Source organism: Varanus komodoensis, unplaced genomic scaffold (genome assembly GCF_004798865.1).
Source record: "Varanus komodoensis strain SLA01 unplaced genomic scaffold, ASM479886v1 scaffold42, whole genome shotgun sequence".
NCBI lineage: Eukaryota > Metazoa > Chordata > Lepidosauria > Squamata > Varanidae > Varanus > Varanus komodoensis.
In genome coordinates, this window is record NW_025335972.1 from 1,058,165 (window position 1) to 1,084,900 (window position 26,736).

Sequence of the window (26,736 nt, forward strand, 5' to 3'; positions counted from 1 at the left end):
GGCCATAATGTGCATACAAGCATTTTATCTGTCACTGGCTGCTGCAGGCAATTTAGGAGCTTGCAGCAATGAGTACTCTTGCATTTAGGGATGAGGAAACAGTGTCCTTGGACTCATCGTTCTAGTCTTGCAGGTGTGGCATTGCACAAAAACTCTGTCCCAAAAGACATTTCTTCTTGAATGGGGAAATAACAGACTTGAGCCTTAGCACTGCCCCCCTGCTCCTGTTCTATTATTCTTTCAGACAGAGAAGATTATTCCCAGGTTACCAAGCCTACCACAAGATATTTTCGAAGGTTGGTTGTACAGATGTGTGTCAAGATTTCTTTGGAGTCCTCACATTTGGGCCAGGGCTGAGCAAGCAGAGCATTAGTAATAAATTAGAGAGTGAGGGGCTCCTAGGGATCGCCGGCTCCGAAGGTTGTACTGCAAAGCCTGAAACAAACAGGAGAGATTTGCCTTGGAGATAACACAGCTCCAAAGTCACTGTGCTATTCTTCCTAGCATCTGAACTTTGGTTAATGACACTGCCTTTGGACCACTAGTACCTTAGACAACAAACAGGATTTTGAAGGCAGAAAAACTACATCAATGGATTGTGAGCAGAATTCTTTGTGTTACACAGTTTCTCACAGGAAAGAACGGTTAAATTTGATGCTATGAATCAAACACAATAGCATAGGTATGCTAAAACAGTACTCTCTCTCAGCTGCGAAGAGTTACTCCTGCTGTAGAGTCATTGTGATAGAAGAGGAGGAGGATTTAGCTCTGTTTCCTTTCTCTTACCTGTGAGGGTGCCAGCAGCACCTCATGTCCAAGCCAGACCTGAGCATTCAGAAGGCACTTCATTTCCTTCAGAATCTCTGCTCTTGCAAGGGTCAGGAGTTAGCTTTGAACACATGCCACAAGAACCTAGTTTCTCAGAAATGCACTGTGATTCTAAGCTAGAAGCCAAATGCTACAGCTTGCAGTAGCACTGCGGCAATGCAGTAAAGTTGACATTCTTTCTCAGAGATAGAGTGATTTGTACTTTGTGCCAAAACCCTTCTCTCAATCACAGTGCTTTTTGATTCTATCATGCAAAATAACTATATGTACAAAAATAAAGTAGGCTTGGGTTGTTTCCAGATTTTTAACTGAAACACACAGATCTGTTTGTTGAAATCTGCAGTATGGTGGCAGGATGCCGGATGGGCTGGGTTCATGCCATAATTCCACCAAGGCACAGAAAAAGGGCAGCGTTGCAGTTTTCATTTCAACCCCATCCCCAAGCCCTCAGAAACCTTCCCCCAGCATGTATTGAAAATGAGCCAGGGAGCTGGGGTAAGGCTTCCAAAGGGTTGAGCAGGGAGCTACTGCTCTTCACATTTTTGTGCCTCCCTGTATTTTAAATAAACAATGTAAAACTTTTTTGAAAAACCAACTTAATTATACAAATGGGAGAGAAGTTATGCAACTTAGTGCAAACTTGCAAAATATATGTATGCTTCAGCTGTCGTGTTGTAAGACATTTTTGAGTATTGAGTGGTCAGCACAGAAAATTGCAAGGGTGCAGAGGTGGACTGGGGCTGGAGGAAGTGTGTCCTCATATCCCCCCTTGCAGAGGATGCTTCACATGTTCCTTGTGGCATGTGTCTTCTGAGCCCAGTTCCCTCTTCCTTCACCTTAACCCTACTCTGCTGCCAGGATACCTTGGCAGCATGAACACTGTGTGCATGCATAATCCATGACCCCACTTCATTTTCTGAGGGTCGAGGGGTGGTTCCAGCCTAATATATTTTGCTGCAAGGACAGGGATTCTCTAGAGATTCTTTCCCACCAGGTGTCCTACCCCACCCAGCTTCACCTCTTCCTCTTGGCTCCCAGCATACCATGGGCAGCATACCCTATTTTATTGACAAATAGTAAGAAACGGAACCAAAGAGTTCTAGGGTCAGATCACTTTGCTAAATGAGAGGAAAGAGGGTTGGAAACGAATTGTTCTGAAACAGATTCCTGGTATTTGTGCTTGGAAATGCCAGTCAAACTTTTTCTGTCTGGTCCTTCTTCTCATCCACAAAGATTTCCCTGTCCCCCAAAAGACCAACCCAGCTCAGCTGTATTTTTAAAAAATCCTGTACACCATCTTTAAAGGCAGCCTAAAAATGTTTCAAATAAACAAATGGATGTATGCAGCTACATAGCACAAACAATGGACTCACCCCCTCCAGAGGAAGAGGGATTGCCAGTGGTTGGGCAACAGTCCTCTGGGTCCTACTGCAGTGGCGGGATGGTGAGCGCTGGCGGGATGGGGAACGTCCTCTCTGCTTGGGGCTGCTAGCCCATAGCTCTTCCCCTACAAGAACAACAGATTGACTCTTGGTTGTTTCAGAATGGAACTTTAGACAAGAGCAGCTTCTTCCTAGAGATTTTCCCTGCACTTCCCTCCCAGCTCAGAACTTGAGGTAACGTTTTTTCCACTGAAACCACATTTAAATAAACATTCTCGATTAGCCTAAACATGAGCAGTCTTGGTGGGGGGAAAAAGAAACACAGCTAAGAATAAGGTCAGCCTCACAACCAATTGAAACTTAACAGTCCTCAGACAAAGGAAAGGAGTTCCAAATAGTGAAGTTTTTATCAGGCAAGTAACATTCCACCAAACTGACCTCCCTCATTGAAAAACTCTGCCAGAAAGGAGCCACACATGGAAGGCCCTGTTCTTCCATATCATCTGTCATGTTTTGGATGGCATCCAGACCCATGCCTCTTCTCTAATATAGCAGTGTTCAAGGAAGGATGAGTGGAGAAATGGCAGCCTGAATCGGGAACATGTACTTTAAACATGTAATATCCTTACTAGAATGGAGGCAGGCAGCAGACTGGCAGGTGTGCTTTGCATTCCCTCAGACTGCCAGGTATCTTCTACTGCAAGCCCACTTATTCTATTCACAGGTTCTCCCAGAGGTAGTTCCTGACCCCTTCTTTCCATGATAGGGAATTCTCCTGTGGTAGTTGAAACTTGGCTGAGAGTCTATAGCCAAACAGCACTAGCATCCCCTCACAAGTGGTTTAACTCAATAGTTTGGCTGCTTCCATGCTAAGCCTCTTTAGCTGCCACCAAGCCTCGGCTTTTCCACAAGCAGCCTGAAGTAGAGTAAAAACATTCGCAAGGTGCTTGCTCTAGCTCTGTTTTTCTGTGGTTCAGCAATACCCTTCCCCATGGCCTGGATCTTCTATATTGTTTAATTAAAAGTGTCTTGATTGCTGGCTGTACCCTTCTCTCTCCCGTTGAGTACAGCTTACTCAATGAACAGAAAGAAAAATGTAGCACCAGCAAGCAGCACACTAATTTACCACACAGGAGTCCAGAAAAGGTTGAACAACACTGTGCCACTTTACACTAGACAGGAAAACACAGCAATTTTCTCTAATGCTGCAAACTGTGCAGGGGTAGAATGCAGGCACACACATCCACTCTGGAAACAGGAAAACGCTGCAACAAAATAATATGGCCATTTTGGAGAGCCAGTGTGGTGTAGTGGTTAAGAGCATGGGACTGGGACTCAGACGATGTAGGTTCTAGTCTCTGCTCAGCCATGGAGCCAACTGGGTGACTTTGGGCCAGTCACAGACTCTCAGCCCAACCTACCTCACAGGGTTGTTGTTGTGGGGATAAGATAGAGGAGGAGAATGAGGTAAGCTGCCTTGAGCCCTTTGTAGGAAAAAAGCAGGATATAAATCGGAAAATAAATAAATTTTGTTACCTGTAAGTTCTACAAAAAGTATGAACAGATGACAACAAATCCAGAAAAAAAGGACACATATGGAAACACACATTAGATACAACAGGAAAAGTTGACAGCAGCAGAATACAATGTTCTATGTTTACATTTCAAACCTGCTTTTACTCCAGAATTGTGTTTTTAGCCTCATAGCAACACTGAAAGGCAGGTTGAGAGAGATTTGGCACTTCTCTGTGTTAGTGCCCAATTATGGCTCTCACTCTCCAGAGAGGTGTGCCTGGTGCTGACGCTTCACTCAATTTAGCACCAGGCCAAGGCCTTTTTATTTTCCCAGTTTTTTAATCTATAATGTATTTTAATTAGTTCAAACAAATGTGGGCACCGAGGAGTTTTTAACTATTGTCAGCTGTAATATGGTTTTATGTATATTTATATTTTTCTGGCTTTTTATGTAAACTGTCTTGAGATTTTATGATTGGACAGTATATAAGAAATTAATTAATATGTTCCAGACCACTCAGGGACCCATGGAGGGTGGCAATTTAACAGACATGTTCCCTGTCCCAAGATCAGCACTCTTGTCACTCAAGCACGCCAGTTCTCTGTCACCTCCCCGCAGATGTAGCACTCACTTTTTGGCTGCCCAGTCCAGTGCTCCTTTCCTGATACTTCAGCTCTACACCCTGAATAGGACAGCAGTTCTGGGAATCCCAAGTCCGCAGACACCTGACATTCTGCACTGAGCTCAGAGTTTTGAAGCAGGAGCTCTGATTTAGCCAACAGCATCTCTGAAAAACAGATCATACACATTTAATAGATGTATGTGCTGTTTACTGTTTTTTTAAAAAATCTATGCAGTTTACCCCTTCCTTCCAATTCCATTAAAATAGGGACAAACATTAAAGCCAAACACTGACAAATAAGTAGGGCAGCACAACTATTTGGGGGAAGACCTGGGTAAACCGATGTGTGTTTCATGAGCCTAAAGCTCACCATAGATGGCACTAGGGGCACCACCAAAGATAAGATCTACATCCAGGTTGCCACAAGATATCTCTTTGATAATCCTAGTGCTCAAATGGATGTGCATCTGAGAAAGCAATCCTCCTGAGAAAACCGGTCTCAAGTTATTCAGGCCTTGTGTATGCCAACAGCAAGACCTGAAGGTAATAAATTTTAAACAAATGTATTGTGGTGCTGGAGAAGACTCCTGCGAGTCCCTTGGACTGCAAGGAGATCAAACCAGTCAGTCCTACAGGAGATCAACCCTGACTGCTCTTTAGAAGGCCAGATAGTGAAGGTAAAACTCAAATATTTTGGCCACCTAATGAGAAGGAAGAACTCCCTGGAGAAGAGCCTAATGCTGGGAACAGTTGATGGCGAAAGAAGAAGGGGACGGCAGAGAATGAGGTGGCTAGATGGAGTCACTGAAGCAGTCAGTGTGAGCTTAAGTGGACTCTGGGGGATGGTGGGGGACAGGGCCTGGGCGAATGTTGTCCATGTGGCTGCGGTGGGTCAGACATGATTTAGAGACTAGCAACAACAACAAATAAATAAATAAAATAACAGGCAGCCAACACAGTGTGATAGCTCTGTTTCACTCAGTGTCCCGGCCTCTGCACTCTGCACCAGCTGAAGCTTCCACTCTGAGCAAAATGGTGGCCCCACATAAAGAGTACTGCAGTAAACCAAATATGAAGTTACCAGCATAGGGACTACAATGACAAAACTGTCTGTTCAGCAAAAAAAACCTCAAGGTCTATAAGCCCAGGCAACCACGAACGAGGCTTGTTTCACTTTTATATTCTAGGTTAGAGATAAGAAAGGGGCTCAAGTTAATTGGGGAGACATTCTGGAATACAGAAAAGGCTGCTGGAATGCAGCCCATGCACTGTGGATTTCTTACAGCGTGTCCTTTCATTTCCCCACAGTCCTTTCCCTTGCCACACGCGCATGAAGGCACGCTAGCCGGTCCCAGAAATCCTGACTAAGCACTTTGGCTAGGCAAGGAAAACGGGGTGATCCTCTGTGGTGGTTGCTAGGCAACGGCAGCACTCCCTTTCTCAGCCACCTTCAGAGCAGCTATTTGAAAGTCTGCACATCTCTTCTGTGTGCACATGTGCTTATTTGGATGGGCTCTGTCTACAGTTCCCATTTCTGCTTCCATCTCCCACTCCATCCTTTGTTCTTTGTCACCTCCCATTTGGAGGACAAGAAAACACCACATGTCCCCTTCGGGTCTCTCACAACCACAGAGCACCCACTGCAGAAAGCAGGGCCGGCTGTCCAGCAGGCTTCACCTGAATGTGTTCCCTTGCTCTTTACCTGTTTCTTGCAGAAGCTGCTGAATCTCTGTCCTGGTCTCCTGTAGAGTTTGCAGCACTTCCTGACTCTGTTTGGCTGGGTCCTTGTAGGTCCAGATGAAGAAGGCCACAATGGCCAAGCCCAGGCCAGTGAAGCCCCGGCGTGACAGGCCCACCCAGAAGGAAATGGTCTCCTGAGGTGAGTAAGCACAAGTCAAAGCTACCAAAATGACCCTGTTCAACCTCTAGCAAGCCTCAACCATTAAACCCACAATGCCAGTCTTGTCAGCTGGCTCTGGGGGCAAATTCCATCAACTTCTAGCATTACAGGAATTGGATGCAAAGCAGTATGGGATTCCTTCAGCTTCATGGTTATGTGGAAGGGCACATTTCTATCCCTCAAGGCTGCACCTGTCAGTCTGAAAATTAATATAAACATATAACCTGAGTACTAGATGCTAAGGACAAGTGTTAAGGAAAGGCTGTCATCTTCATGCCCTGCTTGTGAGATCCTAGAGGCATCTGGCTGGACAAACAGGAAGTTGCCCTTGATCTGAAATAACAAGGTAGTAACTTTAATAAGGTGCAATATGTACAGCTGCTTAATCAGTGTGTGTTATATGCAGTCCAGCCCTAGAATGAAGCTGAGTGAGGCAGTTGCCTCAGGTAGCAGATTTGGGGCATTATAATGCAGGACATACCTGTCTGGCTGGCATCAAGCCTGGGCAGGATGCTCACATCCCAAGCATCATTGCAGCAAATTGGAGCATTACACACAGCAGGAGATTGAACAAAGCTCCCAGCCCAGCCCCCAGATAGCTCAGCCTCCCAGGTAAGTGCAGGGACCACCTGAATTCAAATGTGCCAATCAGCACTCGCAGCAGGAATTTCAACCCAGTAAGCAGCCGTCACTGGTACTTGGTCAGCAGTGGTATGAAAGGGGACTCTGTCATGCACTTGGGTTGACTGTCATTTCACTGTGATTGAACTACTACTGCAATTAAAATGTTTTTTTCACCACTCCACCTTGTCATGCTTAACCAGGCAAAGTGCACCAGGGCCAGAGTCCTTGAGTCCAATAGTAAGTAGGCAGCAAACTTAGTTATTTCCTTTCTGATCACTGTATTTCTACTTGCAGGGCTGGTGAAAAGTACTGGCAGAATATTCTGACTCATGCTCCAGAAACTGGCTTTGGGTGGCATGTACCTCAACTGGAGGGAGGGAGGCATTTGTGCTCCTCCTAATGCAGCAAAATGTCTTTGGCCAGTGCCATTATGCAAGTTGTGAATGTCTGTTTTCCTTGGTGAAAAATGAGGTGACTTTGTTGAAGCACAAAGTACAGGCCATCCTCTGTCACACTTGATCAAGCACCTATTTTTCCTCCAGTGCCATCAACCCAAGGTACGGCTTTATGAACTCCAAATATTTTCCACCATCTCTTTATTCCAGTTCTGAAATGGGTTCATGCCTCACTTGTCCCATTTGTATAAATGTGTTGGCATCAGTACCAAACTGAGAGCAATGGCATGGGACTTGATACAGCCCAGTATGCAGAGTACAGGCAGGGGAGTTGCATCTTGCTGCCGTCTGGAGGCAAGCCACACAAAGCGTGTGTGCATGCATGCAAGGAGTGAATAAATGTTTATCACTGCAGGAGGAGGTCTTCCACAAAAAAAAAAAAAAAAAAAAAAAGAGAGGGGGGGGAGAAGGGAGAAAAGAAAAAAGAGATCTAAAAGTTAGGTTGATGTCTCTTAGATAAGGGAATTGTGAGGGTGACAAGGGAATCAAGTAGAATTGCAGCTGTATTGTACAAGATTTGCTAAGAGAATTGATGCTTCATGGCTTGGGCATCTTACAGGAATGCTTTCACACAAAAATATATGGAAAGAGGCAAATATAGTGCTGCCACCCTGAGGCATGTGCCCCCCCCACCCCCGTGTTCCACAAGACACCCAGCTGCATATTTATCTCAGCACTATTAACTCTCATTGTTAACCGTAGCACAGCTTCCAATCTACCCTTCAAATTCTGGAGGTGGGGGAAAGCTTGCTGTTGGAATATATAGGCTTGCTTCTCAGGGACACCTTTTCTCCTCAATCACCCCCTCACTAATATTTTTGTTCTAACCACATGGCTTTAAGTCCAGAAGCAGGCAGAATAAAGCAGGGGTTCGGGGATGTAGAGAAAGATATCTATTACAGTACTGTTATCAACCTTTACTTTAGTAATATTAGTATCTTAGATGGGGTAAGGGGCAAACCAAGGCAGATTCATAAGTGGGGTTCACAGCAAGCCTATGTTTGGTCAGTCTGCTTCAGAGGCTTCCTGGCTTTTCAGTCCCCATAAGAATTGGCATCATGGGGCCATTTTGTCTTTTCATAATGGATTTTCTGCAGTAAGAAAAAAGACAGAAGCAGTCTGGCTACTAAACAGTCCTGAATTGAGCAGGCATTCTATTTCTTAATTTTAACAGCATGTCCATTCCTCAAATCCATTACTTTCTGCTAGGCACTTTGGACTTTCAGTCAAAAGAAAAAGGTCCCGCAAGCTTGAACTCTGCCTGCTATTTAATGCCATGTGTGGATCAGCCCCAGGGTTCTCCTGTGCATTTGGAGAGAATTTCAGCTTCTACATATTTCCTTGCCTCTGCCCATGCCTAACAGAAGGATGATGCAGGGCAATCATAACAGAAAAATAAATTATACAATGCGACAGAGGTGCACAATTAGCATAATGTAGGCAGCTCACAGAAGCAGTCTTTTCCTTTTTTTACACTAGAACTTGGAAGGTCCTGATGCCAAGTAGCAACTCTTGATAAGCATTGCATGGCTCTGCCTGGTCATCCACTCACAATGTTTGGGAGTCGGGCTTTGGGGTAGCTATCCACTCAATTAAAACAATCTGCATGCAATGCAAAAAAAAAAAAAAAAAAAAGGATTCCCAACTCATGGTTCCTCTGGTTTTGTTCTCTTGCCAGGGGCAAAATAAAAACAGCCCTTTCACCAGTCCTTGAATCTCCAACAGAGGCAGATCAGGATTAAATAGTTAGCTGGAAACCACGAGCTTCCTTATGATCTCTCAGAATCATTCCATTCTGCTCAGCTGCTTCTCCCTTGCACGGTCTCATTCCTGTCCCTTCTGGCAAACCCCTACAAAAGAAGCATGCCACAGTGCAGAGAGATACCTTCCCTTGACAAGGGCAAGCATCACACCATGGCACTGGGAGGAAGCAGGGCTGCAGAGGCCCACATCAAACCACCTACGCTTGAACAGCCAGACAGTGCCTCGGCAGAGATCAGCATCAAAGCTTTGCTCCAGGCACAGTGTATCTGGGGAGATGTACCTTGCCCTGCTCCCTCTCTATTACTGCAAGGCAAAGGTCCTACCGTCAGGTCATAGCTCTCCTCCAAGTTATCCATGAGAAGGCTGCAGATGACACGTTCTAGGTAAATGTTAGCTCCTACCAAGGTCAGCAAAATGAACCTGAAGATAGAAAAAGTGTGGGGAGGGGCAAGTGTCAAGAAACATGCTGAGAAGTGGGTCATTATAGGCATGTGACTACAAACTTTGATCTCAGTTGCACAATCTGGCATTCTGAAGACCGCAGCTTTCTTTTTAAAGACAGCTGGTTCCTTGGCCTCAAGATAATAGAAAACAAGTCTCACATGGGAAATCAGAGGGCTGCTGCACAGGTTGCCATCAGTGATGGGGCAGCTACTTACCCTCCCCATCAGCACCATTTAGGACTGGAAGTTTCTAGGAGCCAAGCAATGTTTGCAAAGTTTTACAGACCTTGAAGGTACAACATACAAACTGGCCACCAACCTTGTGGCCCTACCCTGCACTGACTCTAACCTGGCTATATCCTTCCTGTAATGAGGGGCCCAAAACTGAACACAATACTTCAGTTACGGGTGCACCAGAGTCATATAGAGTGGTAGTAATACTTCTCTCGATCTAGAAGCCACACTTCTGGCTATGCAACCAAGGGTGGCGTTCGCCCTCTTGACCACCGCATCACACTGCTGACTCATGTTTAGCCTGCAGTCAACCAGTACCCCAAGGTCCCTTTCACAAGTGCTGCTCTCCAGGCACTTGTCACCTAACCTGTACTTATGACACCTATTCCTATGCCCCAAGTGCAAGATCTTGCACTTATCCACATTGAACGCCATCCTGCTGTCTCCTGCCCATAGTCTGTCCAGATCCTTTTGGATCTGGAGTACCAGCTCCTCAGTCGTGGCCACTGCCCCTGTTTTAGTATTGTCTGCGAATTTGACCAGCAGAATGTTCACCCCTTCTTCCATGTCACTGATGAAAAGATTAATCAGGATCAGCCCCAGGACAGAGCCCTGGGGGACTCCGCTTGTCACTGGTCGCCATCCTGATGATTCCCCACTAATGGTTACCCTCGGCTTTCGGTCAGTCAACCATGCCCTAATCCACCGGACAGTGCTTTGGTGTATCCCAAAACTCCTCAGTTTCTCAACCAGGACCTCATGGGGCACTTTGTCAAAGGCCTTGCTGAAATCCAGGTAAACCACATCCACTGCATCCCCTCCATCTAGCCATCTCGAAACCTTGTCATAGAATTCCACAAGGTTTGTCTGGCAGGACCTGTTTTTGCGGAAGCCATGTTGTGCAGCTGCCAGCCTCCCTTCCCTATCTAGCATCACTAGATCACTCGCTATGATGAGTCTTTCCATTGTTTTTCCTACAATGGACATAAGGCTAACTGGTCTGTAATTCCCCATGACCCTTCTACTACCCTTTCTGAAAATTGAGACCACTGACGCCACCCTCCAGTCCTCTGGAACTTCACCCGTTCTCCACGAGGCCTCAAAAATGGAGGCCAGAGGGCGTGAGAGAACCCCTGCCAACTCTCTAAGTACCCTCGGGTGTAACCCGTCAGGGCCTGGCGCCTTTGTAATGTCCAATGCCCTGAGTTGCCCCTCGACTCTAATTATGTCTTGGACTTGCACATATCTATTTTGAAAAATGGGATTTCAGCTAGCAGCCACGTGCTGCAAGACGAGCTATGGTCTTAGCATCATGGCAACCTGCCTTGCACCAGGCCTGACCACCAACCCACTTAGTTCTGTATTGCCCTTCCACTGACTGGCAGCAGCTCGCAGGATTTCTGGCAGGAATCTTCCCCAGAACTGCATGGAGATGCTGTGGACTAAACCTGGCATCTTCTGGGGGCAAAACATTTATGTTCATTCTGAGCTGCATCTCCTCCCCAGTAATGCTACCAATTTCATAAGAAAAGCTTGTGAGGCCCAAATTATCTGTGTTGAGTAGTGTCGGAGACTCTTGTCCCATTTCTTGCTCCATGCTTAAGCCAAGTCCCAGAACCCCTCAAAGGCAGGCACATGTAACTTCAGGCTCAGGGACCAAGTCCAAGCTTCCTTTGGACCAAAAATCACAGGAGAGCCATGGTCCCATCCCTTTTTTGCCCAACTACCAATAATTTGGTAGTGGCTTAAGACTGAAATGCCTCTCCTAAGGCTTTGTTATTGCCAATAAGAACTCTAAGCTAAAGTAAGCTGGTATTTTGGTCCTGCTCCCCATTCCCTTTGTCTGTGTTCACTACTGCAGTGCAGCCCCCTCAAACTTACTCAAAACACTATTCAGCTGAGGGAGATTCTGCACCCCTGTTCAAAGGGATTTGAACCCTACAATCCATCCAACCTAGCCTATTCTTAGAATAATTAAGCAGGAATTTCTTTGATATCATCTGTCCTCTTTTTCTCACCGTGCTCCTGCAGTTCGCTGGCTAGAGGTGAGCACCAGGCTGGCTGCTCCACCCAAAAGATGGAAGAAGATGGAGTAAAGGGCACTGGACTCCCCCACCACAAAATGGTGCAGGAATGCTACTCGGTTGAAGATCTCGGCAAAGGTGACGCGTTGCTCAGCTGCTGAATCCTGCAACTCTTGGAAAGCATGGCGTATACCTGCAGAGGTGAGAGGCAAGCCAGTACTCATTTTCTCTTCCAGCCAAACCAAGAAAGTACACCAGAAACAGCCCTCAAGTAGTTAGGGATTGGTAGGTCAGTCAGTTTCCAAATTGTGTCAGTTTCACATATTTATATTCATAAGCCTATTCCCTTATTTCCATATCAATGAATTAATATTTAATATAACTTGCAAAATGCATTTAAATATGCATTTTTGAGGACACTGCTTTTTGAATAACATTTCTAAATGTATTTTCTCTAAAGGCACACATTTCTATAAATATCTAAACCTCAAATATGCATTTTGAACTTTTTTTTTGAACCAAAAGTACAAAGGATAACATTCATCTGGGATGTGTTGATCAGATCAGTTCATAAAAATTAATTCCTCATGCATCCCTGTAAGTACCTACATACTTGAAAGTGGAAGGGGCTATTTATACACAGGGTGCCAAAAAAAGTATACCCATTTTAAGAAAGGAAAAAACTGTATTAAAAACTGTTGCATGGTGATTGCTAGTATTCATTTGATTAACGTTATCTTTGGAGCGAATGTCATACTATACATTCCTACCATATTTCAAATCAACTTCAAAAAGTAATACATAGATAACATCTCTTAAAATGTGTATATACATTTTTGGCACCCCCTGTATTTTGAAAGAGGGGATAGGCTTGGAGCAGGTTTTCTGTGTCAGTGGGAAAAGGAATACTGTGGGTAGGGATATCACTCAAGTCTCTGTAACATCACTGCTCACCCTTAAAAACCTCCAAGCCTTGGTTCTTGAGCCTAATTCCTGCCTAGCTCCCTTCTGTTACCTTGAGAGGATTCATGGAGCATCCGCCGGAGCAGCTCCCCATCATGCAGGATCTGCTCCTGAGAATGCAAGGTGGCATTCTGTGCCCGGGCAGTATCCTCGGCAAGTCGATAGGTGGATTCCAGCTGGAGGGCCACAGCCTTTGAAGAGGATGTCAGCCTAATATGCAGGGAGGAAGAAGAAACCAACTTTTTACAGCTGGGCCTGCATGAAAACCTATAGCATATGCTAGGGAGCAGTTAACATCCCTGTTTTGTGATGAACGCCCAGGGTCCTATGAATTGAGCACCTTAGCACCGTGGAACTATGTTACATATTTTAAATGTTTGAGTTTTTTAAAAAAATCTATACATTTATAAACTGGATATGCTATTCTTCTGTTTATGAAATGAAACTTAAGTTATATTTATTTTAATGGGTCTAATGTAATTATGCTTAAATTTGGGATCCACCTTTTTTCTACATAAAAATACTACATAGGCATGAAATCAGCAGGTATTGCCTTTGGGAGAATCCCAGCCTAAATTTAAAACAAGCAGCAAGTAAGTAGCCTTCAGGATCAGAGACATGAGCCAGAAACATGCACAGTGTACCCAGGTTGTATTAGGAATTTTATATGCTGGGGAGCAATGTTTTTTATTTTTATTTATTTATTTATTAAAACATTTCTATGCCGCCCCTTGCCAAGGCCTCGGGGCGGCTTACAACATGTTCCAATGCCCATGCTAGTTCTCTCTCTTTCTCCCATATCTATAACCATATATAGTGGTACATCGGCTCACAAACACCTTGGTTCATGACCAAATAGGGTCACGAACAAAAATTTCATGAAGATTTTGACTTGGGACATGAACTCTGCTTTGGGTGGCAACCAAGATTGCAGCCATCTCCCCACCTGAGTGGGGAGATGGCCACGATCACAGTTTATTTAATTTATTTATTTAAAACATTTCTATGCCGCCCGCATCGCAACAAAGCCTCGGGGCGGCTCACAAAAAATACAAAAAAACATACATAAATAACAATATAGCAATTTAAAAGAAAAAAAATTAAAACCCCTGGTGCATTCTCAGCTAACTTTAAAATCCTAATAAATCAAATAATTTAGCAATTAAAATAAGTTTTAAATAAAAAGGTCTTAGCCTGGCGCTGACAAACAAATAATGACAGCGCCTGGCGGACCTCTCTGGGGAGCGCATTCCATAGATGGGGCGCCACCGCAGAGAAAGCCCTCCTCCGGGTACTCACCCTCCTAATATCATTCACAGAGGGTTCCTGGAGAAGGGCATCTGTTGCTGATCACAAGGGGTGGGAGAGCCTATATGGGCGCAAGAGTTCCTTTAGATATCCAGGTCCCAAGCCGTTTAAGGGCTTTATAGGTCATAACCAACACCTTGAATTGGGCCTGGACTTCAATCAGGAGCCAGTGGAGCTGACAGAGAACTGGGGTTGTATGAGAACAACGCCCAGTCCCCGTCAGCAACCTGGCAGCTCTATTCTGCACCAACTGAAGTATCCAGACCGTCTTCAAGGGTAGCCCCACATAGAGTGCATTACAGAAATCTAATCAGGAAGTTACCAGCGTGTGTGTCACTGTCGCCAGGCAGTCGTTCTCCAGGAAGGGACGCAGCTGATGTATCAGCCGAAGCTGAAGGAAGGCGCTCCTCGCCACCGCTGTCACCTGAGCTTCTAGAGACAGTTCAGGGTTGTGGAGCACTCCCAAGCTGCGAACCCTGTCCCTCAGAGGGAGTGCAACCCCATTTAGGACAAGGCCCAAGTCCCCCATTCTGAGGCCCGAGCCACCCACCAACAGGACCTCCATCTTGTCTGGATTGAGCTTCAGTTTATTGGCCCTCATCCAGCCCATTACCTCGGCCAGGCACCGGTTCAGCACAGCCACTGCCTCACCTGGATTGGTGGAAAATGAGAGGTAGAGCTGGGTATCATCAGCGTACTGATGATTCTGCAGCCCAAACCTCCTGATGACCTCTCCCAGCGGTTTCATGTAGATGTTAAATAGCAAAGGGGACAAAATGGACCCCTGTGGAACTCCATGGCATAACTGCCATGGCGCAGAGCCATAGTCCCCCAGCACCACCTTCTGAAATCGGCCGTTGAGATAGGAGCGGAACCACCACCATGCGGTGCCTCCAACTCCCTAGCCTATTCAGAAGGATACCATGGTCGATGGTATCAAAAGCCACTGAGAGGTCCAGGAGAACTAACAGGGACGCACTTCCCCTGTCTCTTTCCCTGCACAGGTCATCGTACAGGGTGACCAAGGCAGATTCAGTGCCATACCCGGGTCTGAAGTCGGACTGAAATGGGTCCAGATAATCAGTTTCATCCAAGAGTGCTTGGAGTTGTCCTGCCACCACCTACTCTAGCACCTTGCCCAGAAACGGGATGTTGGCCACCGGGTCTATAATTGGCAGCCACCTCTGGATCCAGGGATGCCTTCTTTAGGACTGGCCGGACTACCACCTCCTTTAAAGGGGCAGGTACCCGGCTGTCTCTTAAAGAGGCATTGACCACCTCCAGGATCCAGGTCCCAATCCCGTCCTTGGCTTTCTTAAGTAGCCAAGATGGGCATGGGTCTAGTAAGCAAGTGGTAAGACGTACTTGTCCAAGCACCTTGTCCACATCATCAGGCCGCAACAACTGAAATTCATCCATTAATTGTGGACTCAACAGTGTCGATGGCGTCTCTCCAGTAGAATCTGGTTCAACAGCAGAGTCAAGCTCGTGGCGAATCTGAACGATTTTCTCCCTGAAATGCTTGGCAAAGTTGTCACAGCGGGCCTTCGAGGGTGGCACAAGATCTTTCTTCAAGCCCGGATGTATCAGCCCCTGCACCACCCGAAAAAGCTCCGCCAGATGGCATTGTGAGGAGGCAATGGAAACGGAGAAGAATTTCTTCTTCGCCATCCTCACTGCTACAGCAAAGGCCCGATAATGGGCTCTTAAGTGTGTTCGGTCAGAAGCACCCCTGATCTCCTCCACCTACACTCTAGACGTCTCCCAACCTGCTTCATTGCCCGTAATTCAGGTGTATACCAAGGAGATGAACAGGCTCTGCCAGGTGGGAGAGGACACTTGGGAGCAATTGTGTCAATAGCCCTGGTCATCTCCTTATTCCACAGTTCAACCAGGGTATCGACAGGATCACCAGCCTTGTCAACCAGAAAATCCCCCGATTGCGTTCGTGCAGGGAAGATGTGCGTGATCATGGGAGCGTTCCCGCAGGAAAGACAGGTGCAATTTCGGGCATCTCCCTCCCCCACAACCAGCACGATTGCAGCCATCTCCCCACCCCGCTGAGTGGGGAGATGGCCACAATCGCAGTTGTGTTCGTGCAGGGAACACATGCATGATTGCGGCTGTGCTGTGCTGTGCCCTTCTTTCCTGCAGGAGTGCGCACATCTTACCTGCACAAACGCAACTCAGGAAGATGGCCGCGACTGTGCTGGTTGTGGGGGGGGAGATGGCCGCGATTGTGCTGGTTGCAGGGGGTGGAGATGGCCGAGATTGCACCTGTCTTTCCTGCAGGAGCATGCCCATGCCAGGATTTCATTGAGACGCACCACCCCAACATAACTGTAACGAACAGAGTGTTGAATCTGATGAACAATAACGTGGTCTCTCATTTCCGGAGGGTTATGCAGCGCAGGAAGAAACAAGTGACTATAGACAAATTTTTCACCAAGGTTGACCCTGCAGCTAAAAGACAAAGAGAGGAAACCCCTGAAAGAGATCTCCCCAGTGTCCTTATGGAGGGGGACTCTCCCTCAAAACAATAATCTTCCCCGCACCTAAGTTAGTGTTCTGTACTGTATAGTTCTTTGTTACTTTGTTGTTCTTTGTTACTTTGTTTCAAAATTTCTGATAAAAAAAATAGTTACAGAACAGATTAACCTTATTTACCTTGAATCTTATGGGGAATTTTGATTTGGGTCACAACCAATTTGGGTCACAACCAGAGTTGTGGAACGGATTATGTTTGTGAGCCAAGGTACCACTGTACATCTTTGCCACTGCCACACCAATAGTAGCTTCCCTCCAGCAGTTTCATTTTCCTTCTCAAATCCTTGCTACTTTCTATTGATTAAGGGGGGCAGCGAAACTCCTAATGATCTCTGAAACTGGCATCTACCACACTTGTTCTCAAGACAGTGCAGATCAGAGAATGCGCAAAGCATCATTGCTATAGGGCTTCTAACAACTTTACTCATAGCCAGAGATTTGGCAGAGTGGATGGCAAATGCAACCCCAAAGTACCAGTGATGGCTGGGGTCCTGACAGCCAGTTACTAAAATGCCTTTTGCTCAATTTATGTAAAGTATTTGCACCTCTCCTTTCCACTTTTCAGGATTCACAAGGCAGGAGAAAGCCATAAAAATACAATAAATACAACACAAGTGTTAACAATAATTTTCCAGATGAGGATCACCTGCTTCAGAGTTCTCTTCTGAAGTGTGATTATTTGACAGCCAGGCTTGGAAGCTGAAGAGCATGGGCTAATCCGTACCCTGTTTGCAAATCAGTAGTTCTAAACAGAGCTCTGTTATTGCCAGGAGCAACTGGAGTTACATAATAAAAATTCTCAACCATAAAACCTCAATCCCATTATTAGAATTAATTATTATATCATGCCAAAAGGCCTGGTTGGTACAAATTCCTCACTGGTGATTTTTCCCATGTTTATTTTTGTTTGAGAATGAACTTTTTTGTGGATGGAAAACGAAAATGTATGAAAACAGATGTGGCAGGGCCCGGCCTAGCAGGATTAGTGAGTGGGAGAGGCAGCTACTTTGGGTGAAGCATTTCCATCCCTTGAAAGACTTAGGCTACAATTCTAGGCAGATATCCTTGGGAGTGAGGTCTATTAAACTCAGTGCACCTCACTCCTGATTAAATATGCATAGAATGACAGCGTTAACAGCTAAAAGGAAAAAGCTCAAGTGACTCAAACTCAACTGGGCAGGGCACCTTCTAATCCTCAACATTTGGGTTCAGAGCATCTCACAGTGACTCCTGAATTACACATTGTAAAACATCTTGGTGGTGCAGTGGTTAAGAGCATGAACCTGGGACTCAAGATCTTGGTTCTAGCCTCCACGCTGCCATGGAGCTCACTGGCTGCTCCTGGACCAGCCACAGACTCTCAGCCCAACCTACTCCACAGGGCTGCTGATGTGAGGATAAGGCAGAGAGAAGGAGAATTATGTAAGCTGCCTTGAACTCCTTGGGAGGAAAAATGATGGGATATAAAGATAATAAATAAATAAAATATATTCTGTCCTTTGTGCAGCCAGCCAGCTATACAGCCTGTCAAGAAAGGGCATGTGGCTTTGTGGCAGTGCACAAAGTTCCCAAACAAAAGGTCCTGGGTTCACTGACTGGCACCTCCAGGCAGAGCTGGAAAAATTTCTGTCTGAGACCTGGGAAAGCCAAGGCTGCCAGTCAGGCTCAACAATCCTGGCCTTGAAAAACCAAGGCTATGAGTCAGCACAAGGCAGCCTCCTATGTGCCTGTCCCTGCCCCATGGGCATAGCTCCATGACTCCCACAGAAGTCTGGAAACACCATCCTGCTTCCGGACAAGGCAAGGGGACTTGAGTTGCACAGCTCTAGGAGGTCACCATCCTGCCTCAGGGAGCCACAAACTTTCCAAGGTAGCCTCCACCATGCCCCTGTCAGGGTGCTGAGTTCTTCCTATTCCCCTGGTGAAACAGCAGCCTTGCAGCTTGGCTCTTCCCCTCCCTGCACAGAGCTGCTTGTTCTAGATTTCCACTCAGGGTCAGCTAGACAAATGCTGATGTTAAGCAGATCTGATGGGCCACGCTTCCCAAATTAGACTATCCTGTCACACCAAAGCTACCTTGCTCTGGGAAATGCTGGAATTAGAGTGGCACTTGTGGGCAGCTCACCCCCTCTCCTTCCTGCTGAACAAATGTCCCACTTTGGGTGCTGTGATTCCAACTGTTCAGATGGAAATCAAAAGTTTAGTCTGGGGTAGGCAAGAAGTAGATTGAGCATAATTTGTGAGAGTTCAGCGAGGATTTCTGGCTCCCGTGGTTTAAAAATAGCAATGACAAAGTGACACCCCATCCACCCATCCCATCAAACTGTACTGCTGAAATGAAGAAAGCTTAGGGTAATTAGGAGCGGATTTTTTTGTGCTGGTGGGAGATTGTGAACAAGATTAATTTCTGGTACTTAAAACAAATTAACCAATTCCCAGGTTCAGAATCCTGTGATTCAGAGTCTGTGCCTTTTGGGCCAGGATCTGGTGGGTTCTAGTCAAAAACAAAGTAGATTCCCCTAAGCCTAGCATCCACCAGCACCTGGAATAGCTTTGTCCCTTTCATTCTGCTTAGTCAGAGAACTTAATCCAGAAGCGCACATGGAGAATCAGCAACAAGCCCAAATAAGCAATGCCAGAGACCATGGTGAAAGGAGGCCACTTCCTCTCCTGGCTGACAACTCCATCAGCATCACAGGCAATCTGCCCAGGTCAAAGCCCCAGTAGGAGCACTGAGTGAAGGAACAGTCCAAAAGCAGCTCAACTGAATTAATAAAAGCATTAATAAAAGTTTCCCAGCTTTGCTTTTCCTTCTCCTTGGTCTGGGTGGTCTGGGAGTGCAGCAAGCAGGAGGCATGTGCCTTTCCTTCTGGGAGCCAATGCAGAGGGGGCCTAGGCCAGGGAGGATCTACTGAGACCATCTTGTCCAAAAGGCAGCCAAACCCTGAAATTGGCAGTGCAGCAGTTCTCCTAGCTCCAAAGTAACACAAACAAGATTCCACCTGCCCACAGTTCAAGAAATTACTAAATGCTGCATTGAACATACCAGAATGCTGCTAAACCACTATTTGGAGAAGTAGCTGTCCTGTGGCTGCAGAAGGGAAGGGAAGAACTCCTGGTCTCTGTTGCTGCCTAGAAGAGCAAGGGCCACTGAAAGGAAGAATTACCATGGCAAGGGAAAGACAAGCTGGCCCCATCCACTGGCCAGGGAAAGGGCAGTTCCCTTCCTTCTGCTTGTCTCCCCTGAGGAACTCTGAAGGAGCCCTGCTGGATCAGAACAAGGACTCATCTAGGACAGCATTCTCTCCATGCAGTAGCCAACCAGCTGTCCATGGGAGACCCACCAGCAGGACATGAGTGCGACAGGATCCTCTTGTCCATGTTCCCCAGCAACTTCTGTACATGGACATACCCTCCAATACCAGAGATTTCATTTTGCCATCAAGACTAGTAGCCACTGACAGCCTTCTCCTCTGCTTCAATGGTCAACTTGTCCTGGCACTGAAGGAAAATACTGCTGGCTGTGCCACCAGCCAGAATACCAAGGGCCATGGAGAAGCTGAACCTTCTGTCTCTTATGAAGAGTACCATGGAGGAAACTGGAGCGGATCTGGTCTTCATGTCAGAAAGCAAATTGTCCTGGGACTTGTTCTTCAAAGTGGGAGCAGACAAATTGCAACCTCCAGCCTGCACTTGATTTCAAAATTGCTCTGTAAGTAATCAGTCCAGACTTCTGGCAAAAACAACCCATCTCTTCCCAGGAGTCTGCTTGGCAGGAAGAAAGAGGGAGAGAGAAGGGGAAGGCAGCTGGAGAGAGGGAAAGAGGCATGAGAGTGGCAGAAAGAGAAAGAAGAAAGAGTTGATCCTTCCCATTTTTGGCTTTGGTTCCACTCACTGCCAGCCTGCAAGCCCTAACAGATTACCTCTGTGTAAGGGTTGCTCTCAACAGAAAAAAGTCCCCCACACCCGCAGTAGAGAAGGAAAGGGTCTGTTGTCCTCACCTGTAAATGGTATCATGGGCTTGTTGCTGCCAGGCCTCATTGTGCAGAAAATGACAAATACTATGAGCATGGGTGAAAAACTCGGTGTACACACCAAAGGCCAGGGGATCCATGGGCTGCGTGCAATCAGAAATGGAACTAGTTGGCTCACAGGGAGGGAACCTCTTTCCAGATCTGCCCAGGAGACAAAAAGAAACAAGGGGTAGCGGTGTGCAGTCTTTTGTGAACAGCTTGAAGAAACAGCAAGGCCAGGCTTGAAATACTTGAGCATTCTAAATTAAGTTCTTCCCATGAATGTTTAGGCTAAGTGATGTCATCACTCCCCTTCCTCCATCATCCCCCTCATTTGGGGAAGTATTAGATAGTGTAGCAGCACCTGACGCAATAGCACACAGGTAAAAATTATCTCTCCCCTTGCTAGTCTAATGTTCCCTTTTGGGATCTCTGAGTTGCTCCTTGGCCACTGTGTTGGTGGGTCCTGGCCACACTCTCAATGTATAGTTACTATTGAGCTTTATGTTGTACACTGGGGTCTTTCCTCTCTGGACTCTCTGACTGCCCCACTTCTTGCTGTTGTGTCCCATTCCCTATTACAGTCAGACCCTGTGAACTTTAATCCTTTTCCCCACCCCTTTCTTCTGAGTAGATTAAATCGTGCTAAAAATGTGGAATTAAAAAAGTCCCTTCTGCCTAGAATTGTCCAAATGTAAAGCCAACTTCAGCTAGCAATTAGGGTTGCCCTGGTGGGCAAACCATCAATTTTTGTGATGACAAGAAGGTAAATTGGAGCAAAGAAGGATCACATAGGGCTCCTTAGAAGAAAAGAAAGAATACACATTGTTACAGACAAACCTTGCCAGAAAAAAGAAGTATCAACACTTCTGACTAGATTGAGGGCTCCTTTCTGCCCCTTCTCTCTGCCTTCTTCAGCCTATCTCCTGGCATCTTGGAGACATGACTCACCGTTGCAAGTGGCAATGGGCAAGTGCAAGAGCAATACGGCTTTGCTGCTCCTCATTCAACTCCCTGCACTTAGCATCCAATTGCCCCAAGGCCCCTGTCCAACAAGCACCATAGCGGGGGTGTCGCGCCAGTTCATGGGCCTGCTGCAGCAGGGCTCTTCCTTGGGAGAAAAGTTCAGGATCTTGAGAAACAAAAGAGCAGACAGTGACAGAGAAAGAAAGAATTAAAAGAAAAACCAGAGAACACCACAGGCTCATCTTAAGCAGAGTAATGGCTAGAATAGTCCTAGGCAGCCGCTATGATCCCAGCTGATTAACATTTGGGTGATAGGATAATTTATCAGAGTGGAAAAAATGGGGGATGGGGAAAGGGAAGGCATTCAAATGTGCTATAATATCCTTTCCCATCTTGGTGGCCTCCATTTGTTGAACTACAACTTCCAACCTTGCTGGCAGGGGCATATAGCACCCAAGAACATCTTGAAGGCACCAGGCTGGAGAAGGTAATATTTAGTAAAGGGTGCATCCCCTTTTTGTTTCTGGTCAGAGAAGACTTTCAAGAAGTGTTTCCTACTCATACCTTGTCCGCCCCACCCCTCACTTGCATGGAGATCTCATAATGTAGCAGTATGTGCCCTCAATATAATGACACAGTGGTCTATACCTCTATAGATTATGAAATTGCTAGCTGAGGTCTGTTTGAAAAGAAGCACATACAGGCAGTCTGACCTGTGCACTTAAACGTTGACAGAGAACAGCTGTGATGCTAAGCACTTGTACTTGGGAATAGGTTGCATTGAACTCAGTGGGGCTTACTTCTGATGGTGGCTGGCGCCCCCTACTGGAGGAAGCTGAAGAACCATACAGTGGCTCCCCTTGCAAAGGCAGCTCCCATGAGCCAAGCAGCAGCAGGCTTTGACTGGTACAGTGGTACCTTGGCTCACGAACATGCAGGAAAGACGGGCGCAATCTCAGCCATCTCCCCCCCCCCCCCCCGCACCCAGCATAATCACAGCCATCTCCCTGAGTGGGATTTATATAGATTTATAGCAAATCTAGTTGCCCAACCAAGTTCTGGAAGGCTGAGCAGTTAGCTTAAACTGTGCTTAGATTTGCAGCTTGATCATACAGACAGGGAGTTCACTAGGACTTATGCATGTGTAGACTGAAAAAAACTACAACTCCCACCATGGTTGGACATTTCTGTCTACATATGTCAAGGATTGCAGCCTTATTCATATTTTTAATGGACCCATTGAAATCAGTGAGACTGAAATTGGTCATGATTACCTTAAGCTCAATGATTTTAATATGTCTACTTTAAGTCTGGATCCAGCACAATGGCTGTGTGGGGTTAATAAAGGAATAAGAGATTCATCGCCTATACAAATTTTATTCCAGACCGTATCCATTTAGCAATAAGCAGTCATGCAAAGACATTCCCTACCCAGTTCCCCCTACTGCATTCAGCTTGTGATTTGCACTCTATGTAACATAAGGCCAATCTAAACATGATGGCAACATGCCTCAACAAAATGCAAATACATTGGAGGAGAATAGGAGGATCAAAGCAGGAATGCAGAAGGAATTCAGTCTGTCAACTTCTCGTGCAGTTCTGAAATTAAAACCCTTTAATAAAGATCGATTTGCTTTGGTGTTGGGAATCCCATTGATACAATGCAGAAGAGGGGGGACTCTCCTCCAAATACAAATACTTCCTTGAGAGGAGGGAATTGTCCTCAAAACAGATATAGGAGAGACAGATGGAAGTCCTTTTCTATGCTTGTTCGGCTTTCCTCTCATCAGCTGATACTATTTGCTTTTACATCCTGCACACTGGATGCAAATACACATTTAACATTTCTCATAGCTTAACCCTAACACTTTGGTAGATTTAATTAGGCACTGAAAGGCTAATTCAATAGTTATGTCAGCTGTTTCTTTGGTGTGGGGAGAACTACCCAAAGGAGCTTGTGATTCATCAACATTTAATCAAACACTAGAGACAGACAATAGTTTAAGAATAGCCATGAGGTTGTTGCACATGGTATGTAATTTCGTTAAACAAGTTTTTGTAGTGCTTGGTCAAGATATGATCAAGTACAGCCTCTCCCTTCCTCCAGGAACAGGAAACAACTTTATTTCACCAGTAAAGACAGGCACTCCCCTGAAACATTCTATATTCTATTTAAAATAAAGACAATGTGTTATCTTTTAAAGGTCAAGACAGTCTACTGCCTGAAGCAGCCCAATAACACCCCCCACCCCCGGAAGTATCCACGGCTAGTCAAGTTATTTTGGCACTTCGACTGCAAAGTCCCAGAAATACTTCCTTTCTTTGGCAATAAAAATACAATCATACTAATATTTTGTCTAATGGTATCAGCAATCTGCCTGAGGCAGTGTTTTCACTTCAGTCTTGCACCCACCTTTCTAGCTAAAGGAGCACTCTAGATGACTTCCCATCACTAGTTTATTATGCACTGTAAAGCGCTTCCAATCCATGGTCACCCTATCAATGAAAGCCCTCCAAAATGTCCTGTCCACAACAGCCCTGCTCAACTCTTGTAAATTTAAGGCTGTCTTTTATGGATTCAATCTATTTGTTCTTCCTTGTTATCTTCTATCTTTAACTTTTCCTATAAACAATCACTAATAAAATTCTATAAAAAGAACTGCATACATTGAACACAATTAAAAAACAGTCTGTAGCCCAGCAGGCCTGTTTACACACCACTGAGGCAGGGCAGACAATATACCGGTAATCAGCACCACGGTAGAGCTTGAGGGGAATACATCTCCTCAGAGATTCCAAAAGTAATCCATATAGAAAGTAGAAAAAAAAATCAGTAAAATGGCAAAGGGGCGAAAACCAGACAAGCTTTTGTGGCAGGTACATTTACAGAGCGTTCACATCAATACCAAACACTTTAATGTATGCATTTTCAAAATAACAGCGTGGGGCCCACAAGGAAAAGCTCGAGCTGCCTCCACAACTAGAACGACCACACGACAGCCCTCCCACGCGTCTAGCGCGTGATAAGCCTTCGCGAGAGTTTATCCAAGATCCCGCGAGATGTCGTTGGTCGACAATCCAGAGACTGTCCCCGCCTTCTCAGAATTGCTGAACAATCCAACGCGTCTAAGTCACCTCCCCCTTGCCCAGCAAAACTCGCGCGATATTTCGCAACCAGAAGTGCACGCGCTACTCTTCTTCTCACAGAATGTTACTCAGGTCTTTCCGCATGACGTCGCTCTGAGCTCCCGCGAGATCTCGCCGCTTGACTAACACCAATTTTTTACACGGAGTCAAATCTCGTAGTTTCGAGGCTAGGTCTACGAAATATCGCGGCTTAATTATCTTAGTGTCTACTCTCGAACTTTTACACGCTTTCCCGTATGAAATGCGATCGAACATATGGTGTTCCTTTCCATGGGTTTAGCGTTCCGTGCAATACACTACCAAGATTTAACCCTCCAAATCTTAGGAGTCTTGTCAAATGAAAAATAAATGGGGGCTTAATTGGCCGGAAAAACAAAATGAATTGAACCCTCGCGTTTCTTCCTTTTTTCTCGCGTGAAGATTCGTCTCGCTTCTCACAGTAACTATCGTAGTAAATCCTCGTACCAACTCGATACTTTACTGAGATCAGGGAGCCAGACTACAGAATTGCTACAATTCTTCCCTATTACCCGCTGTCTTATCTTGAGGGAAAAAAGTCCCTTGATATGCGAACATCACCAAACTCTCGCGTGATTTCCCTTTTCCGGGTCGTGTTTCACGTCTCGCGGGAACTGGTTTTTCAGTCAATATATCGCGAGATTGCACTTACTGCCATCATTTGTTTCGCCCTCCTCCTGCTTCAATTCTCGTCGATGTTGTCTTTTTTTCCTTCAAATATCGCGTCTCTTCTTCATCCCTTACCCGGTGGTGAGTTATCGCGGGATTTGGCTAGGGCTGAGGCTCCGGGGCTGCTGTTAAGATGGCGGCGGCGGGAGGCAACGGGGTACGGTACTGATTCCTTCTTCGTTTCTTTACTGGAGCAGGTACTTGTCCTGTGGGGTTTAAGGAGAAAAGGATACCTTTGAGGGAGACGAGTCGGGGTGAGAACCGAAGGGTGGAGGGAATTTCAATGCTATGGGGAGAGGGGTGGTGCTGAGGCGGGACAATGGGGCCTGGTTTTTCCCCGTAGCTAAATGGTCGAAGTCCTGGCTAGAGCGGGATGGGAAGAGGTGGCTTCACCCTTTCTTTCCCTCAAATGGGACCTGATTCCAAAATGGAAAGGGGCTTAACCTCTCTTCTTATTAAGAAGCACATCTCAAGTATCACTCCACCCCCGCAAAAGCAGGCATGTGAGTCCCGGTGAGCACAATAATCTTTCTCGTAATTGTTCCCCTTCTACTTGTTGCCTTTTCAAATAGGGCATCGCCCCCCCCCTCCCCCGATGTCGCCACTGTAGGCTCATCTCATGCTAGAAGATATTTTATCGGATAAGGAGCTTCATCTCTCTCGGAAAAACGCTAATAGGCTAGTCTGATCTGTGTCCTGCTGAGTTCTTGGGAATTAGTCCTACATTAATGTGTGCAGATTTCATTCTTTAACTTGGCACCTACTTGGTTTCCTCTGAGCCTGATTTCATGTTTTTCTAATAGAAAATTAGCTCTTCATTTTTTCTTTCCTTTTCTGTATCCCATATGCCAAAGATTAGGACTATATGCATCTTCTTGACTGTGGCTATTTGGCTTTTATTCGAATAAGTGAGCTGCTAGCTTTAGTCTCACATGTTTTTGTAAGCTTTTTTTAATGAGAAGAATGGTCTTCTGTACTGCGGGGATTTCCTCTCCTGCTGTCTTAGGTCCAGCCCAGTAATTGTAAACCTCTTTGTCTAGGCTGCTCGTAAGAAGACTTAAAAGACTTCTATGCCTCAGGTTTGGACTTTTTTATATGTAATTGATAATTCTTCACTTCTTACAGTCCTGAATTGAGGCTTTTGAAGCTCTAAATAGGAGCTACACATAGATAGGGGAAACTGCTTGAATAACGTGTTTGTACAAATGATGCAAGATTAATCACAAACTTGTTTTGTCTTCCATTATATTTTGTATATAAATTATTGTGGTTCTCTACCAAAGACCTAGTAATCTTGCAAAGGATAGTTGAAG

At 45.8% G+C, this 26,736-nt stretch overlaps 2 protein-coding genes across 12 annotated transcripts in view; one reads left to right on the top strand and one right to left on the bottom strand.

Annotated features, from left to right (window-relative positions):
* Positions 1-328: 328 nt before the first annotated feature.
* On the bottom strand, positions 329-25,440 carry LOC123030016. Its single transcript, XM_044443534.1, has 10 exons — positions 25,407-25,440; positions 21,575-21,755; positions 20,612-20,785; positions 12,808-12,965; positions 11,787-11,985; positions 9,415-9,511; positions 6,051-6,222; positions 4,358-4,513; positions 2,202-2,335; positions 329-435 (listed from the first exon to the last, which is right to left on the bottom strand). Exons 3-10 carry the CDS (start codon positions 20,722-20,724, stop codon positions 370-372), a joined length of 1,095 nt encoding a protein of 364 aa, XP_044299469.1. The 5' UTR covers positions 20,725-20,785; positions 21,575-21,755; positions 25,407-25,440; the 3' UTR covers positions 329-369.
* The window catches only part of HUWE1 (HECT, UBA and WWE domain containing E3 ubiquitin protein ligase 1), a 124,465-nt gene continuing 123,102 nt past the window's right edge, over positions 25,374-26,736 (top strand). For 9 of the 11 annotated variants that reach the window (XM_044443522.1, XM_044443519.1, XM_044443526.1 and 6 more), the window contains exon 1: positions 25,417-25,580. The gene's annotated coding sequence lies outside the window, so the exon portion shown is untranslated. Of the gene's footprint in view, positions 25,621-26,736 lie in introns of all 11 variants that reach the window. The other 2 variants (XM_044443521.1, XM_044443520.1) reach the window with 2 other exon arrangements.

Excerpts from the sequence above, each read along its gene's own strand:
- LOC123030016 (XM_044443534.1), bottom strand. The coding sequence starts at position 20,724 with ATGGATCCCCTGGCCTTTGGTGTGTACACCGAGTTTTTCACCCATGCT. Across the intron at positions 12,966-20,611 it reads GCCCATGATACCATTTACAG|GCTGACATCCTCTTCAAAGG; the intron begins GTGAGGACAACA and ends CCTGCATATTAG. Across the intron at positions 9,512-11,786 it reads CAGCGAACTGCAGGAGCACG|GTTCATTTTGCTGACCTTGG; the intron begins GTGAGAAAAAGA and ends TTCTATCTTCAG.